Source organism: Fukomys damarensis, unplaced genomic scaffold (genome assembly GCF_012274545.1).
Source record: "Fukomys damarensis isolate Sample0158 unplaced genomic scaffold, DMR_v1.0_HiC HiC_scaffold_17, whole genome shotgun sequence".
In the NCBI taxonomy this organism is placed as follows: Eukaryota; Metazoa; Chordata; class Mammalia; order Rodentia; family Bathyergidae; genus Fukomys; species Fukomys damarensis.
The window spans coordinates 12,031,824-12,050,416 of NW_022900929.1; the positions used below are offsets into that span (position 1 = coordinate 12,031,824).

Genomic DNA, 18,593 nt, shown 5'->3' on the forward strand with positions numbered 1-18,593 from the left:
TTTTTTTTTTTTTTTTTTTTTTTTTTTTTTTCCCAACTCTCTCTGCTTTCCAACTGCTATGACTTGAGACAGTTTCCTCTGCTGTGCTGTTTTTGCCTTTAATCAAGTAGGGACTGTGAGCTAAAACAAACCCTTTCTCCTTTATGTTGTGTGTGTTAGTTGTTTTGTCACAGCAACAGGAAGGTGACCAATACAAGCTCTTTTTGTGAATTCTTTACTATTTCTCAGATCTGGTGATTTCTTTTGTCTCAGATTTTCCATTTATTCTCTTTTCACCTTATCTAAACCACTGCAAGCTGTCCTATCTTCTTACAGGTAAGGTAGTCTAAGGAATGGCTATGTCAATTATATTGCATAACTTCATAGTTTTGTGTCTCCTCTTCTCCTTTTGGGTCATAACATATTATTGAGTAGTGTTGTAGAAACAGTAATGGATGGTCACTAGGACATAAAGGCAGAGGTAATCTGAACTAGTGGAAAGTGTAGCATTTAGAACATTGAAGATGGTTTCCTGACCAGTATAACTAACAAAGTGAATGAAGCACTTTCCAAAATGAATCACAGCTTTCTGTAGAAGAAACAGTACTTTGGGCTCCATGAAATATTGAAGGAAACAGAAGAGGTCAGTAGTAATCAGCATTTATTCAACTTTGTAGTTTTGGGGTTGTGCAGTTTTCTCTCATAGAATCCACTGGTCACTTTAATTGCAAACCTATCCCACTCCATCCTGGACCAAGTCTTACTTCAGAGAAGGGTTGCTATTTCATTTCTGTACCTGATCTATTAGTCTTAATCCATCTGGTACATGGTGGAAGAAGATGGGGACTTGTTTTGTGTGCCGTGTTTGAAAAGGCCAGGATTTATAGGGAGAAAGAGGTGCAGTTCACCATGTTCTATATTAATCACCTTTCTGTCACTGGGACAAAATACATGGCATCCACAATTTAGAGGAGGAGAGGTTTATTTTGGCTCACAATTTCAGAGGTTCCAGTTGGTGATTGGCTGACTCCAAGGCAGTAACATCATGGTGCAAGGGCCTGGCAGAGGAAAGCTGCTTAACTGATGACATCTCAGAAGCAGCAGGGAAGAGTCAGGTAGGAAGGGGCCAGGCACCAGATATAATCCCTAAAGGCACATCCATTTCCTGCCCAGACACAGCCAGAAATGTGTTTTTCTAGGCATCTTCTCAAGAACCTGCTCTAGAATCTGCTAGGCATCTCTCAAGCCAGTCAAGTTGACAGTCATTGTACTGTTTTAATCCATGAATATATTTTCTATTGTTGTACTATTCTCTGGGGATTCTACCCAGTTTTTCTTTTTTAAATTTTAAAGCATTACTTCCGCATAAGGCTCTTTTTTCAAATTGGAAGAATACTATTATTCATACGTTCATTGAATAGTTCAACAGTGCTTATAATGTGTACCAGTTAGATTCTGTTTCTGGGGAGAGAGGCCAAACACTTTGAAGCTTACATATTAGTGGACAAAGATCCAGAAGAGGAAGTGACCAATCTGAGCAAGTTTAGGAAAACTTCACTGAGAGACAACATTGGACCATAACCCATCCTCTTACACTTTCTTTCTCATCCTTTCACATCTTGCTTAGGACTCTTTTTCTTCAATTATTCTCTCTTTTCTTGAATATTTAGATGAACATCAGTTTTTTTATACTTTATTTTTCTTGCTTACCTGCTTGAACCACTGTCCAATTTCTCCCCTTCTTATTTTACACACACCTTCACTGTACTCTGAGGCTTTCATATTCTTTTACTTATTCATTAGCCCTCTTTAATATGGATTTTGTCCTTGTCACTTTGTTGTTACTTAACATTTCGTTTTTGTTTTTGTTAATTCCAAATCTTAATGATCATCTAAGATCTCCTGGTCATCAAATCTTACATCCATTTCCATTTTTTATTCTTAAATAAAGACTCATGATGTGTCCATTCCTATGACTTCGCCCATAATATTTCTTCCACTTGGAAAATGTTTTTTCTTGCTTTGGCATTGTATAAATTACCAAAGTGTCATCTCTAATGCCACTTTTTATTCCTATGTGAGTTAAAAATTTTTTCTTGTGGCACTATTTTGTATTTTGAATTACAAAGTTTAAGATTTTTGTGAGATAAAAAGCTCTCAAGAGTTCTATTAAATATCTGTTAACTGCATAAAGGAAGTAATAAACACATGTAAGTTTCATTCTTGAATGTCAAAGACATTATATTATTTTATTTTACAAACAAATATCCTGGAGAACTAGGTTATTGGAAATGTAAGACCATATTTGAAGAAGATATTTAAAACTGAAGACATGTCATCACAGGAATAAATGAGCACACCATGTCATTAGATGTTGTGTTCCCACATTTCCACTTACTCATCACATTTTTTAAAGTTGTTTATAACCACTTTTTGAGTCATATGATTGACTTGGTCAGTGGTTCGTGGTAAGAAATATGTTTAGTGTGTTATCCTAAATAAGCTTTTGAAATTCTCTTTTTTTTTGTTACTGGGGATTGAACTCGGGTCCCTGCGCTTGCAAGGCCGGCCACCGAACCACTGAGCTAAATCCCTGGCCCAAGCTTTTGAAATTCTATCTCTCTGTGCTGTCTTCTACCTTCTAACTGTTGATATCCAGTTTCTTCATATATATGATTTTGAGTCAGATGGATTGTCAAAATTATTGAGTATAATGTGGATCTATTTTTCCTTTGAGTTCATATACTAAACATCAGTATAATTTGGCTATGATAATTCAGAGGAATGGGAAAATTTGTGTCTCTGTTTTCCTTTTGTTAAATTAAAAATTATTATGAAAAGAATGGTTTTCCTTTGCTAAATAAATAAAAGTAGAGATTTAAAAATTATATAACAACTCTACTGATTTTCAGTATTTTCAGGTAGAATGTGTAAGGACTGAAGTTTATTTCTAATCATGTTGGAATAGATGCCAAACCATATTTTCAGAAAAGCAGAAATTTTGAACAAGTACCAAAGTATGTATTATGTAATATAGTCAGATTTATTTGTGGAAGCTTACCTAATTGAAAGGATGCTTTTTTTTAGTGAAAATTATGGTCCAGTTAAATTTTTCTATGATCAGGACCATTGAGAAATTTTAAGAAGTTTTTTTTTTTGATACTGGGGATCAAACTTGGTTCCTTGCACTTGTGAAGCAGGCGACGGAACCACTGAGCTAAATCCCCAGCCCTTTAAGAAGTCTGTGTGTAACTTAGTAAAGAATGAATGTCAGAGTCCAGACTAGCTGGGTCCAGATCCTGGCTTATCCAGTTATTTACCAAGCCTATAACTTTGCATAGATTATCAAACCAGTTCATGTATTATTTTCTCATTTGTAAAATGGAATAATTACAGTCCTCTCTTATTCAGTTGTTATGAGAATTAAATGAGATAACATGTAAATTATTTATATAGTAGAGTGTATAATAAGCACTTAATAAGCATAAATGTTAGAAACAAAAACTGATAGGTGTACTGTGACTAGGTATAAGGTGGGATTCATAGTCTTCTTTCCATGTGGGCTGGCCCCAATACTTAATACAATCTTGAGTTTTTTCCCTCCTGGACCCTGGTGGGTTCTGAAAGAATCAGTTCACTTTAAGATGTGAGGTACTGAGTTTGAAATGCAAAATAAATGTATTAGGATAAAAAAAGAGATTCTAAGAATTCAAAAATACTTTCTAATGGAAGAACAAATTTCCCTTCTTAAGAGGTGTGTTTTCTGTGAATGGTAGTCCCTGATTTGTGAGATATTAATCCCAGAAGATATTTTGTAGTGAATAAATGAAAGAGGTTGAATAGAAGAATATGAGAATTAATGGATCTAGTTAATGATGTGGTTTCTAAGCAAATTCAGAAGATATCAGGTTGTTTTAGAGAGCTTTTAGTCTTCTCTAGAGATCTGAGGAAACTATCAAGAGTCTGACCAAAGATGCAGATATGAAGCCAAGCATAATCAGCGTGAAAGGGGCTGGAGGGAAAGTGGTGATATAGGGATGGTTTGGAGACTAGATTGATGTGTGCATAAGTCACAGATATTCCATTTAACAGCTGTGAGACCTACACAAGATGGTTAATCTCACTAGGGTTTAGTTTTTTCATTTGAAAAACTTCATGTGAAATAATTCAGTTCTATTCATTGCCCTTTCATATTCCATTTAACAGCTAAGCAATGTAATTACAAAATCCAGCCAGGGATTTAACTCAGTGGTTCTGCCGCCTGCCTTGCAAGCACAAGGACGAGTTTGATCTCATATTCCATTTAACAGCTAAGCAATGTAATTACAAAATCCAGCCAGGGATTTAACTCAGTGGTTCTGCCGCCTGCCTTGCAAGCACAAGGACCCGAGTTTGATCCCCAGTAACCAAAAACAACAACAACAACAAAACCCCCCAGAAATCAGTGTCTTTTCTCAACACTTACAATAATATCTTACAATTTTTTTTCAGGTCTACAAGGATCATATGATGTGGACCTTTGCATGTCTTCTAGACCTCATTTTGTACTACTGCCTCTTCAACTTACCACATGCTGGCTAGAGTGGTTTTCTTTCCTATTGCGTTGATTTTTTTTTTAAATAACTACATTAAAGTCTTACAACTGGTTGATCTTATTACACAGAAAAGTTTCTCCAAGATTTTCACATTCTTCCCCCAGGTCTCAGATTAAATATAACACTTTCAAAGAGGCCTTTCATAAACCTGTTAGTCTTGAAGAGCTCCTCTTCAAAGTAGTCATGATATGTTGATATTTTCCTGATCACTTGTTTGTGTCACAATGTAGCTTAAGTAGAATGTAAGCTTCACAAGAGCAGGGCCGATTCTGTCTTGTTTACTGCTGTATCTTCAATACCTAGAATAGCTCCCAGCATGTAGTACTGTGACATCAATGTTTTTGAATGACTGAGAAAATGAATGAGGTTCCCACTGGCACTAAAATGAATATTTGTTCCTTTTCTTTAGCACCAGACTCCTTTTTATGCTTTTCTGTAAGAGTAGGAAAAGAAGCATAAAGATGGATTTAAGGCATCTTGTAGTGCCACTAAGTAAGGAGGTACTAAGAACAAAATCCCCTTAAGGATGGGGATTGTGTTAAATGGAACCAACTGGAACACCTTGTTCTCCATGACCAAAAATGGAATACTTTGGGTAACAAAATATAGTATAGAATTATGACCCAAAGTATAAAATAGCCATGGACTGCCCTGATATAAATTAATGAATCAATGAATGAATAAACACACATATAAATAAATGAGAAGACACTAATTCTCCATGCAAGATCTATTCCAAATAATTTTTGTAGTATTCTCAAAAGAGGGGAACAAAGTTCTCCACCCCTTAAGTGTGGACTGGTAATAGTGACATCCCTCTAAAGAGTGTAATATGGAAAAAGAGAGAGAAATAGCAGTTTTACAGTGAAGAAAACTGATAAACAGTACCTCAGCCAAAGGACAAAGGTTAACATAAAGTCATGGTGATAGAATGTACCTTTGACATGATGGGATGAAAATGGCTCTTTAGTTTTGTGATCTTCCTTCTAAGCCCCATAACTACAGTCTAATATTTAGGAAAACATAAGTATCCTGGTTGAAGCACATGATTCAAAATGCCTCATAAGTATGCTGCCTGCCTCACAAGCACAAGGTCCCAAGTTTGAGCCCCAGTAACAACCAACCAACAAATAAATGAAAAAACAAAAACAAAAAACAAAAGGCCTCATAAATACTCCTCAAAAACCATGAAGGTCATTAAATATAAGGAATGTATGAATGAGAAACTGTTACATCTAAGAGGAGCTTAATGTATGTTGCCCACATTACATGTGGTATTCTGAACAGAGAGTTGTGGAACAGAAAAATAATATTAAATAAAAATAAGGGAATATGAATATAAATAAACATAATGAAATACAAATACAAATAAAATAAGTCAATATGAATGTATAGGATTTATTCAATAATAATATATAAGTATTGGTTCTTTAAATGTAAAATTATACTACACTGATATAAGATGTTAATAATAGGAATACTGCTTATGGAGTATATGGGAACTCTGTGTACTGTCTTGGTAATTTTTCTAAAACTTTTCTAAAATAAGTATTAGAAAAGCTGTATTTTGTACATAACATTATGTTCTGTTGCATAATTTTAGATGCTTACTTTATTTTCTATTATATTTGGATATCATATCTTATTTAACCTACTCCCTATTGTTGGGCATTTAAATTTGTTCTATTACTGTAATTTGTACCTATATCTTTGAATATCCCTGTTATTAGAGGAAGGATTCTTTTGAACTTAATATGTGTGTGTGTGTGTGTGTGTGTGTGTGTGTGTGTATGATTTTTTTGAGACAAGCTCTCGCTAAGTAGTATGTAGTTCAAGCTGGCTTTGAGCTCACTGTGTAGCTCAGGCAGGTCTTGAAGTTGTGTGAACCTCCTGCCTGAGCCCCTTAAGTGCTGGGATTACAGACATGTACCACTATATCCAGGTGGCTTTATAATATTTCTGATTTCTTATTTTATCCTTCTGTTTTCTCTTGAATTGTGACTTTAAATGCTTTTTGTATTATGCTGATGACCCCAGCCCAATTGATTGTATCATAATCATCTGAAATACAGCACATTCAGAGAGGGGCACGAATTTTCATTTCCCTTCAGTTGTTTCTATTTCTGAATCTTTTATTTCTGTTAATCTTTTATTTCTGTACATAGATATTCAGCCAGAAATATGGGAGTTATGTTTGACTTCTGCCTCCCTTTCATCATCCTATCTGCCATTTTCTTCCCTTAAGCTCTTTTACATATTCTGTTCTTAAATTTTATCTTTTTTTTTCTTGTGGCATTGGGGATTGAACACAGGGCCTCATGCATGCTAGGTAACTACTCATCACTGAACTATTTCATCTGTACAAAATATATCTCAAACGTACTGATTATTTTCTGTGTTTTCTGTCACCAACCTATTTTGAATGATCATCAACATGAATTAACTTTTGCAGTATCTGTAACAATCCTCTTTCTCTTCTTAGTTTAATATTTGAATACAATTATCAATGCAATGGGGATCCATATGATTTTAATAGAAATATGACATGATATTTATGATTTAAAAATAATTATTCTGAAAGATGTGCAAAAAATAGTTCCTTACCATGCTCTAAAGAATACCAAGATCTGGTCCTTGTCAACATCTCTAATTTCATTCTTATATTCTCTCTCTCTCTCACCATGATTCAGTATTTGGCTTGCTTTCAGTTTTTTTTTTTTTCTGTATGTCAATCTCTTTCTTGCCATAGACTTCACATGTCATTCTTTTTGTTTCAAAATTTCTATTTCAAATCACTTCTCGGCCTTTTGGCTAAGATCAAGTATAAAATTTCTATTCCTTTTCCTCTTGACATGGCAGTTTTCTATAACTGCTTGCTTAATTATTTTCTCTAGGCTTCTTAAGTCTGGTGGAGTGAGACTGTAGAGTTTTCATTTACTTATTTGTGCACCATCCCTAGCACAGTGCCTTACACATAGCAGCACTCAGTGTTTCTTTTCATTCATTTATTTAAAAAAGTGGTCAGGCCCAGTGTTAGATGCCATGAGAACATATGAAGGGCTTATAGTACAGAATTTGTACCCTAACATATCCCCTAATTTAAAAGGAGAGACAGGAAAAGATGCAAGTATTAATAGCATGGAGGATAGCAGTAAAGTTGGAGATAGCCAGCTGTGTGACTTCAGACAAGTCATTTACCTTATCTGTTCCTTTACTTCTCCATCTACAGCAAGGATTTTGACTAGGCTCTCTGAAGGCTTTGGTTCTCAAATCTGAGCATCCAGCCCGTCCACCAATGGTACAATGATTAAATTATTTTTTTCCCGTCCTCCACGTTCCTGGAGTATCGGATTCAGTGGCCCAGGGTAGGGTCCAGGAATTACCCAGGTGATTGGGATGCATGGATAGGTGTCAGAAAAACTCATCTAAGTCCTTCTGACTTTGACTTCTTATAATTCTAAGAGTAGGGCAAGGCAAACATTGAAAGTTCAGCAGGAGTTAGGTAAGTAATTTTCTTCCTTGGGTGATGGGAATAGGGCTTAATGGGTAGGATGTTGAAATGGGCTTTGAAGAACAGGTCAGGATATGGGAGGCTGCACGGATGCATGGTCTGGGTCTAGTTCAACTTAGTTGGAGGCCAAGCAAGGTAGTGGGAGGGAAAGAAATTACTGTTTCCACGAAATGAGCCTTAGTTGTAGTCTTGTTTTTCCTGTTTTACCTGTCAAATTTGCTTTCCTTTAGAGGTGAAAGATCCTATTATTGCAGCTTGATCATTTGGAGGAAGTGAAACATGTGGTCAGGTGGTGAGAGACGCCGTGAGACTGTGTTTTGAAATAATTTAATGTATTCTTCCTGAAGCCTTCTGCAGCTATGTCCTTTGAGATCCTCTTTGACCACCCCATTGGTTTTCTATTTGGATACAAAGAATATCAGACCCACTGTGTTATCTAAAATAATAGTTTTGCTGTCATGATGATTATTATTAAACCAATGTTGGCTTTTTTTGTTTAAATGAAACCATATAAAGGCAACATTCTGAGTAAATTATATAGCCTGTACTTGATGAAATAATGAGCCTAAGTTTATGGGATGAAAGTAATGATATAATGCAATATTTAGAATGGATATATAGTATGTAGTTATTAACCTAAAAGTCACATCCTGCACTCTTTCAATTTGTGGAAAATTTGTCATTAATTACCCAGGAAACCTCTGATTTTTCATACATAATCACGTCATAGCTGTTGACTTCCCCCCCTTCTCCTGACTTAAAATACATCCTTGTAAACAGATTACTTTCAGATTTGTAATATCCCCTTTAAACATTGAGTTGCTAAGTTTAGCCCTGTTGCTTTCTTTTTAAAAATAGAACTCTTTCCCCCACTAACTTTGCCTTTGAGTACAAACCAGCAAACCACTTTGTTTTTTAATGGCAACTGGTTTAAAATCTTATTTAACCTTTCTGCCTTCTGGGAACCTGCTAATTCTAAAATGCTTTTTATTTCCATTAATTACTACTGTAAGAAGGACACAGGCAGGCTGTCTTTAAACAGTTTGAGAGATGGGTTTTAGTGTTTCATTCAAATTTACTCTAAAAAAGGTAGAACCAGAAACGTAGAAGTCAAAAATTGAAAAGAAAGAATAAAATAATGGATAAGAAATGGAGCAGACAGACTGATATCCAGCATTTTGCTTATTCTTAGTAAATGTCTTTGATCATTTTAAGATTTAAAAATTACCTTGTAACCATTCAGCCAATCCACTGCGTCATACAGCCCTGTGCTGATCTTGGTCTATTGAGCATCAGTTGACTTTAAGTGACAGAGAAATGGCAATAACAAACCTTTCTTGATTAACTTCTTACAAAGAATTGCCTTTATTAATTTTAATTATTAGCCTTCAGTAGTATCAGAGACCCTTAGAGAGTGTCTTTCACCAGGATTTATTTAAAAGGAAAAAAATTAACATAGATCAAAGAAGTGTCTGTCTTGTCGGAAAGATCTCAGACTTGAGAAAACTTCCCCAAGTTCAAGAAGAGGCATCATGAGAAAATAACTACTTTTGCATCTCTTCTGTCTTTTAATTTGCCAGAGTGTTAGGAGGAAAGGGATTCTGAAGTGTAGACCTTGGAAGCAAGTTTAAGGATCATTTACCATTTTGCAAATTGTGTTCTGTGTTCATGCTGCCTGTGGTGATGTTGCTGGCCTCCTTCATCCAAGCATTTGGGATGTTTTCTACTTATGTAGTAGGATTTCATATATTCTTCAATTTGACGTAACAGTTTTTATACTTAAAAAAGTTTGAAAGCTGTCTGTTCATCTCAAGTACCCAACATCTCATAGACAATATATTTGAAGGTCAAATAATTTAAATTATATATCCACAGTCATTCAGCAACTTAGAGGTTGACAGAATTTAGAAACTATGAATCTGAACTTCCCATCCAGGACATTTTTGCTACAAAATGTTGATTTGATTTTCCATTTTGAAAGACACAGAAGTGATCTGTGAAATGGTGATTAGTACTAGGCAGCCCCAGGCAGCCCTGCAGTGCTCCATGGTTCAAATGCTGAAGACCAGATGGAAGTCCAGAAGTGGATGACTCAAAGTTTATTAGTTTTGCCACCTGGGCAGTACAGCCAAACCAGCTGCCACAAAGCAGTTCCAATTTCAGCAGAGCAGCACATGGGCATAAAAATGAGTTTAAATCCCAAGAATAAAGTAAAGGAGAAAGGCTGTTTTAGCAAGGAGACTCATCCAGGGTGGGTCCTATCAATATCTCTTGTAGGAGGCACAACTGTCATGCTAGGTAGAGGGCAAAAGAAAAAAAAATGGTTGTGGCCATTAAGATCTGGAAAAAAAAAAACCCCAAACTTCATGTTATTCCAGGAGCCAATCTCAATTTGGAATGTATTTGAATTGCTGGCTTGGTAGGTTCCCAGTCACATCTGAGGATCGAGAAGAAAAAACAAGCCATATTATATCATGATTATGGCCCTAGACCAGCACCCTATACCCGATGTATGGAAACTCATTTGGTTACTTTCTTTTCATGGTTCTGAGCCTTGGAGGCACAGGTATTCATTGGAGTATAAGATTCTTGGGCCAGGTCATTAGAAACAGGTTATTATCTGTGTGCTACCCTCATACAGAGGTGAACTATTGTTCTCTTTCAAGATGTCTTCATGAGCTGCTACAAGAGTGAGAAGTTGACATTTGGGTTTTAGATGAACCCATTAACAGATCTACAGTGCTCAGAAATGGAAATGAGAATAATAATGTGGGTATGGGGCTAGGACCAAGTTGAGAGAGGTACAGTAATTTCTACTTAATGAATTTTAAGAAAGTCAAATAATCCTGATTTTCTGTATCAAGATGTTTGGGCAATAAGTAAAAGAAAACCTGACTAAAATACTTAAACAAACTAAAAGCTTACTATTATTACTTTTTTATGTGATGAGAAGTTTAGAGAACTGTGGCTGCCGGCTTTGGCTTGTCTGTTCAGGGGTTACATAGGCTTTCTGTGTGTCACTGTGATGAAAAGTAAAAGGACACAGGTGGATAGGGGAAAAGAAGGTACTAGTATTTTGCTATGGCTTTAATGTTCAAGGCTGGACAAAGATTCCATCTACTTGGCCAACCTCTGCATTCAGATGGTCTTTTCAGGAGCTGAATGTGTGTGTATTTATATTTATAAGTTGAGTACTACTTAATCTCAGGCAGTAATGTCATACTGCTGTTTATCAGTCTGATGAAAGTATAGGTGTCTATTTGTTTTCTAACCTTTCTGGATAGTTTTATTCTACAGTGACATGAAATGAAATTACTTTCTTACTATAGCATTTTATTCGTGACTACAGATAAACTGGTTTCTTTTCTTTTCTGTTTTTCTGGTAGGTGGCATGTTTGACCCAGGTAGCTGCTAATTATCTCATTGGCCAAAAGGAAGGGCAACGTTGGGGCACAGCTCATGGAAGTATTGTTCCTTACCAGGTAAGAATGCAACAGTTTAGCCTGATGTTACTATAGTGTGCAGTTTTAGTTTTATGTGACATGAGTTTGGGAGATGATTTTTTAAATCCCTTAGGCTATTCTGTAATGTATCTCTGTCTGATTATAACAAGGTTCTGTTGTTCACTTTAAATTCCGTGTTTTACTTGTTTCTTCATTAGAAGAAGATTAGTAACAGGACACTTAAATGGATCAAAGGAACTTGCTGAAAGTGAGTGACTTTTGGGCTCACATGATGGCTTGTTTGCTTTTTTTTCCCTACTCAAATGAGGTACTGACTAGCCATTTCAGACAGCAGATTTGTTACCATGTCAGTTATGAAATAAAATGTTACCTTCCCCCTCTGACAACAATATTCTCACAGGATTGTGGTGAAATGAAAGTTTGCATGTGATGGATCTTCATTTTCGGAGCAAAGCAGATGGCTTAGGAGCTGCTGTTCCTTATTAAGTGTCTAAAGTTATACGTAGAAATTTGTTATATGTAGAAATTCTGTACTTGAGCTAGTGTGAATGAATATGTGAAGAAACTATGATTTTTCAAAAATAAAAACAAGTCTATCCCCTCTTCTGAACCTGTAACTTTTGCTTAGCCCAGGTTGCATCATATTTATTAATATTTTTCTCATATGTTCTGTACTGTGTTGTGAGAGTAGATGTGTCTTTTCATTCTTGTATCTCCTCTTAAAACCAATAGGAGCACAGACTGGGTACCCTATAAATATCTCCTGAATGAAGGAGTGAATTTTACTCTAATCATTTCATTGTTAGTGCTCTTGACAGAAAACATATAAGTCAGGATTTTTCATTTGCCAGGAAATCCATCAACATTGCTGACTATCCTTTTAAATTTAAGACATTGTTTCTTTCCTCAGGCAAAACTAGTTTCTTTCCCTTTTTAAAAAATCTAAATTTGAAGAAAGCAGTAATTCAACTAGGATTCTTCCCCCTCTGTTTGTGTTGATGGTCTTTTTATACCTGAGCCTGGAGCAGGATTCCACTGTAGAACTGCTTTTCAACATGTTGAGTTAATCTTTTGGCATAATTACAATAATGGAGACATTTTCTTTAGTGTCTCTCTTTTTTTCCTCTCCTCTAGTGCTTTCATGCCCACCACTGGTGATATTTTGCTTCCCTACTTCCTACCCCTTTGTGGTTGACCCTGGATTTCTAGCCAAACCTATCTCCCTTCACAAAAGTCCTTGCATTTTTGAACTGATTAGAGATCATCAGATTCAGTCTTCTTATATTTAAGATAAGAAATCTGATCCTTAGATTGGGTAGATGAACTCCAACTCTGGCTTCCTGCTTCATTGTTGAGAATTCTTTCAGATCCTTCAACCACTGACAAGAGAGTGTTGTTGGTTTCTGGTTTCAGTTCCTTTCTTAACTTCATTTCTACATGCTTTTCATCTAACTTGCTCTTAGCTTAGGGTCTCATTAAATACTTTATACTCAGCATGGATAATGAAAATCCTTTTAAAGGGCATTTTAACAAAGGGCAATGTTGAAGTCTCTGTGACTTCATTCCATATAAGGGAAATTAGAGCATCAGTCTTTGATATATATGGAGAAAACATTTCTGAGTTGGAAGACTTTAATTCTAAGTCATATCACAAAGGCAGGTATTCACTACCTTCAAACATAAAGTTTATAATTTTTTTGTTTATTTAAAAATACTGTACCTTTTTAAACCAGGCGTGGTGGTGCTTGCCTTTAATCCCAGAACTTGGGAGACTGAGGCAGAAGGATCACTGTGAGTTTGCTGCCAGCCTGGGCTACATAGTGAGTTCAAGAAGAGCCTGAACTTCATAGTAAGATCTCCCCAAAACCACACATATGCACGCACGCATGCAAGCACGTGCGTGTGCACACACACATTTTTAAAAAAGCTTTCTATAGGCTTGTGTTATTCCTCCCGAACACTTGCACTTAAAATTCTGGCATCTTAGAGATATTCTCAATTTATGCACCATGAGGTAGGTATAAATTCAGAATCAGAGATTCAAAATCTTGACTTCTATTTTAGAAGGTAAAAGGTCTGGGCCTCTCTCTGTATGTCTCCCCCCCACCCCATAAAGTTAGAAATGTGCTTTTTTTGGTTGAATCATCTCAGTCATATTAAATGTATACTGTGGTTATTTGATTCTAGCTGATTGCAGCTTTATTAGCTGTAAGAAGAGATATACTAGAGTCTTTCCTCAAGAGCCCCCAAATAATTTGTTTCCTCTTGTTAGAGAACTAGTTCAGTACTGTGATTAAGGAATAAATGCAAATTTAGATTGAAGGAAACTAGCTAACAGCAAGATTAGTCCTAGATATGCTTAGAAATCCTGGTCTGTTTTCAATTTTTAAGTAGATTTGGGAAATATTTTCATGGCTGAATGCCAAGATAATTATAATTCAGTTTTCTGTAATAATTACAGCTTTGCATCTAGTTTGAGTTGTCCAAGTTTTGAGCTGGGTGTCTATACTGCAAGACCCTGGTGGTCTCAGGAGTTTAGTTAAGGTGCCCTGCTTACTTTCTTTAGCCGTTGTTCAACCCTGTCTGAAAGATCATAGACCTTAAATACATGGAATGTAAATTTCTGAAAGTAGTGATCCTTGCTTTGCGTGTTAGTTTTTAAACAGAATTCTTAACTTCTCAGATTGATTACCCATTGATACATCTTTTTTCTCAACTTTTGAAAAATGAGAAAATTAAACAAAAATAGACGTGATTGAGATAATAATTTCACTGTTTTACTGTTTAATGTATTGGTTAATGCTTTTAAGAGAATTAAGATTTTTCAAAGGTTTGAGTTTCAATTTTTTGGGGGGTCCAGTACTAAGATTGAAACCAGGACCTTCAAATTGAGTTAAATCCCCAGCCTTTTTATTTTATTTTGAGTCAGAGTTTTTCTACATTTCTGATTTGCCACAATGAGGATCAAACTTTCAATCCTCCTGCTTTAGCCTCCCACGGCACTAGGATCCTTGGCCTGTGCCACCATGCCCCATTTCAATATACCTCCCGTTCCCATTACTGTTGGACCTTGCCTTCAAGAAACACTTAGCCTGAGGTGCTAATTATTGCATAATGATCATGTTAATATTTTTATTGCATTGACCTTTAAACAACTGTACTTATAAAGACAGGAGGGTTTTTGAAATGGAAGAGGTATGTATGGACAAAGCAGTTAGCTGGTCTTTATAAAAAATATGTTTTACCGTGTAACATTGTTTTCAGTGAGGCTACTACCCTTTAGATAGGTGGCCACATGGTAATCCTCTTAATTTCAAAACTCTTTCTCCAAAATTTTCATCTTCTTAGGAGCCTATATTTGCTTGTTACTCACACGGACCTCTGACTCCCTTTAATATCATGGGTTCCTTTACAAATGCACTTGTAGGACAGGAGACTACACTGAAGAAAGACACACAATTTGGTTTCTTATTATAAATAAAATTAAAATTCTTACCTGATCTTAGATATAACAGAAGAACTCACCTTTCTTTGTTTGTTTGTTTGTTTTGTTTTGTTTTTTTAGATAAGGTCTCACTATGTAGTTCAGGTGGGCCTTGACTTGCAGTGACCCTCCTGCTTCAGTCTCCCAAGTGCTCAGATTACAGGTGTGCACCAACATGCCTGGCCAGAACTCACCTTTCTAATCAGCTTCTATCAGTGAGTTTCACTGCCTTGAATAGCATGAGAATCTCCCTATCTTCTGTTCTTCTCTCTGCCTCTGACATCTTTTGTCTTCTTTTCAAGAAAAACAAACTCCTCCAGTCTTATGAAGTTGTTATGTTATCTACTGCAAATGTGAATCTTTGGATAGTATCTTCCAATCCTTCTTCCTAAGGAGTTAGTTTTTTTGTTTAAAGAGAACCCCTTCCCAAGGTGCACGTCAGTGTGTGGGTCCTATAGAAACCCACCAAGCTCTATATTCCTGATGAGACTGTTTCTCTCCCCAGTCACCCTATATGCAGCAGTACTTCAGGGAGCCCACAGTTTCATGTGATCTGGTACAACCACAGCTCCTTCTGTTACAATATTGTTCCCTTGATCAGGACAAATTGCCTAAGAGATCAAACCTGAAAATGAGACTACAACCACAACCATTTCCTTTCCTTAAAAGATTACCAGTCTAAATCCCATCGTTCTTGCTTTTCTTCTTTTTTTCTTCTTATGTCTTCCTCCCACACCCTTGACTGAGTCTTACCCAGAATGGCTAAGACCCCCCAGGGCTCCACTGATCCTCCTGCCTCAGTCCTCAAGTAGCTGGGATTATAGGCACATGCTACTATGCCCAGCTACTCCATCGTTCTTCATACTTGCCACCAGGACCTCAAGACTTTCAGGCCATTCATTTATTGTTATCTGTACAATTTCCCATAATCTCACTTCTTCTCTTCCTTTGACCCCATTATTTCTCTTGTCGTTAACCTTGGTGGCTGTGAAATCCACATAGAGGACTCTTTCAAAGACTGGCCTCTCATTTCTTTAACCTTGTCTTTTAATGTTTTCCTTTTCTTACTTGGCTTCCACTCAGGTATTTCTCAGACCTCAAAGTGGACGTGGATCATCCAAAGGTCTTGTTAAGATGCAGATTCTGATTGGAGGTGATGTTGATTCTGTACAATGAGCTCTAAGGTTCCAGATCTCACTTTTATTGCAATTAATGATGACATCATTGCTTTTGTACTTGACTGGAAGAATCACAGTGCTCATTAGACTGACTACTGTATCTGTGCCATGCCTATACCCAAACAATGGATATGACTAGAAAACATTCTACCATGCTATAGTCTACCTCCCAGTCTGCAGTCTGTGGCCATCTCTGGTCCTCTGCCTTACCCAGAAATCCTGCCAGATTTACTTACATGATGTATCTTCTCTCTCTGAGACTACTACTTCACATATTCTCTCTCCTCAGATCTTCTCCATCTTTCCTCATCCTAGTTAGATTTTGCCTCCTGTTTCACTGAAAATTGATGCAGTCAGAAGAAACGACTTCATATTTTTTTCTGCTGAATTTCCCCAACTACTACATGTGCACAACATATAGTTCACTACATTTCCTCCTGTCCAAGTGGGGAAATTGCCCCTTACCACATTTTGGTTAGGTAAAGACATTGTTCCTGTATTTTATCTTCTCTATCACCTGTGTTATCCATCAGTGGAAAAGCATATGGACACATCCTTGACCTTCAAAAACCCACCAACCTCCTTGGTCACCAGGGCATGCCTTTTCCCACCTGCCACCCATTTCTGTACACACTTACAAAACTCTTCTGAGGAGTTTTGGGTGGTGGTTGTTGGTGGGAAGCTATACCAGGAGTTTGAGTGGAATGGAATAGCTGGGGGCACTTGACTTTCTCAGTGTATATTAAAAAGAATAATTATTTTATGTTCTTTCTTGAGCTTTTCAAATGAAAAGCCTTCAAGGGAAAGTTTTTCTTTAAATGGCCTGCTAAATGACTTGCTAATTTCTTCTAAAATATTCTTCTGGAATAGCTTCTAATGTAAGAGACTGAAGAAAACAATTACTTAGATGATTAAATAAAATAATGCCTTCTTTGTTTCAGTTTGAGTTTATACAACCAAGGAGTAGAGCAGGAAGCTGTGCTTTGTTATTTCTGGTAGGCATATGATGCTGTATTATTTAGTTTGGCACAAGAATCAATTCAGACAGGCAGTAAATCCCAAGTTTGAGGAGACGCAGCACTTTGTTATCATTCCTTAGAGAACATCAAAGTGCTGCTAAAGCCTGGCAGATTAGGTAACATGGAGAATTTTTAAAAAAGAACCAAGATTCATTACATAAAGATACAAGATCCCAGTGATGAATGTAACTGTACTGCATACTTCAACACTACCAATAAACTTAATGAAAAAAAAGTTAAGGATTTCTTTTAAAAGTCAAAATGTAAATATCATAGATCTGAATTACTCTTATTGGTTTTAACCATAGTAACATTAAGGGACTCACAAAAGTGTGAAGTTTTAATTTAAATGGGCATATGATTATATTGATTATTTAACTTAATGTATATTTTGGTAATAACAATGATAACCATCATACCAGTACCACTGAAAACATACTATGTAATTGGTATATATATATATATTTTTTTTCATCTTATAAATTGATAAAAAGAAGACTTAGAAATGTTCAGCAACTTCCCTAAGTCTTAGCCTAGGTTACTGCCATAGTTTTAAGATTTTAAAACTTATTTCCTCTTTCACCATATCCAAAGTAGTAGTTCTTTCACTACTTTATGCAGCGTGATTAATAGTTTATTCATCTATTTAGCAGACAGATTAATTCTTTTTCTATAATCCCTTTGACAAATGACCTATTTACTATGATTCCAGAGTCTGCCACACTTAACAAGTAGCTTCGCTTCACAAGTATACTTGAATTCTGAGCTGTGGGGCCAGTGAAGTTATGGGGCAGCCTCTGTAATGGCTTCAATTAATTGCTTTCATGTGACTCAAGAAATCAAGTAAACAATTCATTGAGGCTCCTATACAGTAGTTAGTCCTTTAAGCTTCAGGTGAGAAAGAACTGAATCCTTGATTTCAAGGAACTCAGAGGCAGTGTGGTACATACGTAGGGGTGTTGAGCTTTGGAGTCAGACAGACCTGGAGGACCTGAGTTAGTTTGTGCTAAGTATTTTGCGTGTTTCCTTACTCCACAAAATGCTCAGTAAGATGTGGCTGTTATTGCTAAAGTTGAATTAATAATTCTAACTTTAAAATAATAGGTTCTAAGAAAGTATGAAGTTTAGTTTCTATGAAAGCTCTCTGTGGAAGGTTGGGGGTAGAGTAAAGAAAGATACATAGTTGCTTTTCTTAATAAAATTTTTAGCTTAATCATTTAAGAGAAAAAGGAAGTCAACATGCTATGTTTTTTTAAAAAAACACTTCTCACACCCTTTTTAGAAATTGTAATATTGAGCCAATGCCTAAGTAGCATTATTAAAAAATACAGTAAGTAGAGTTTCCCTGGTGTGAGAAACTAGA

General features: G+C 36.2%; 1 protein-coding gene across 1 annotated transcript in view; it reads left to right on the forward strand.

Moving 5' to 3' along the window:
• Nucleotides 1–18,593, forward strand: part of Sugct (succinyl-CoA:glutarate-CoA transferase) — a 723,244-nt gene that overhangs the window by 115,014 nt on the left and 589,637 nt on the right. The window contains exon 9 of the mRNA XM_033765204.1: nt 11,472–11,567. Coding sequence (XP_033621095.1) covers nt 11,472–11,567 — 96 coding nt within the window. The remainder of the gene's footprint in view (nt 1–11,471; nt 11,568–18,593) is intronic.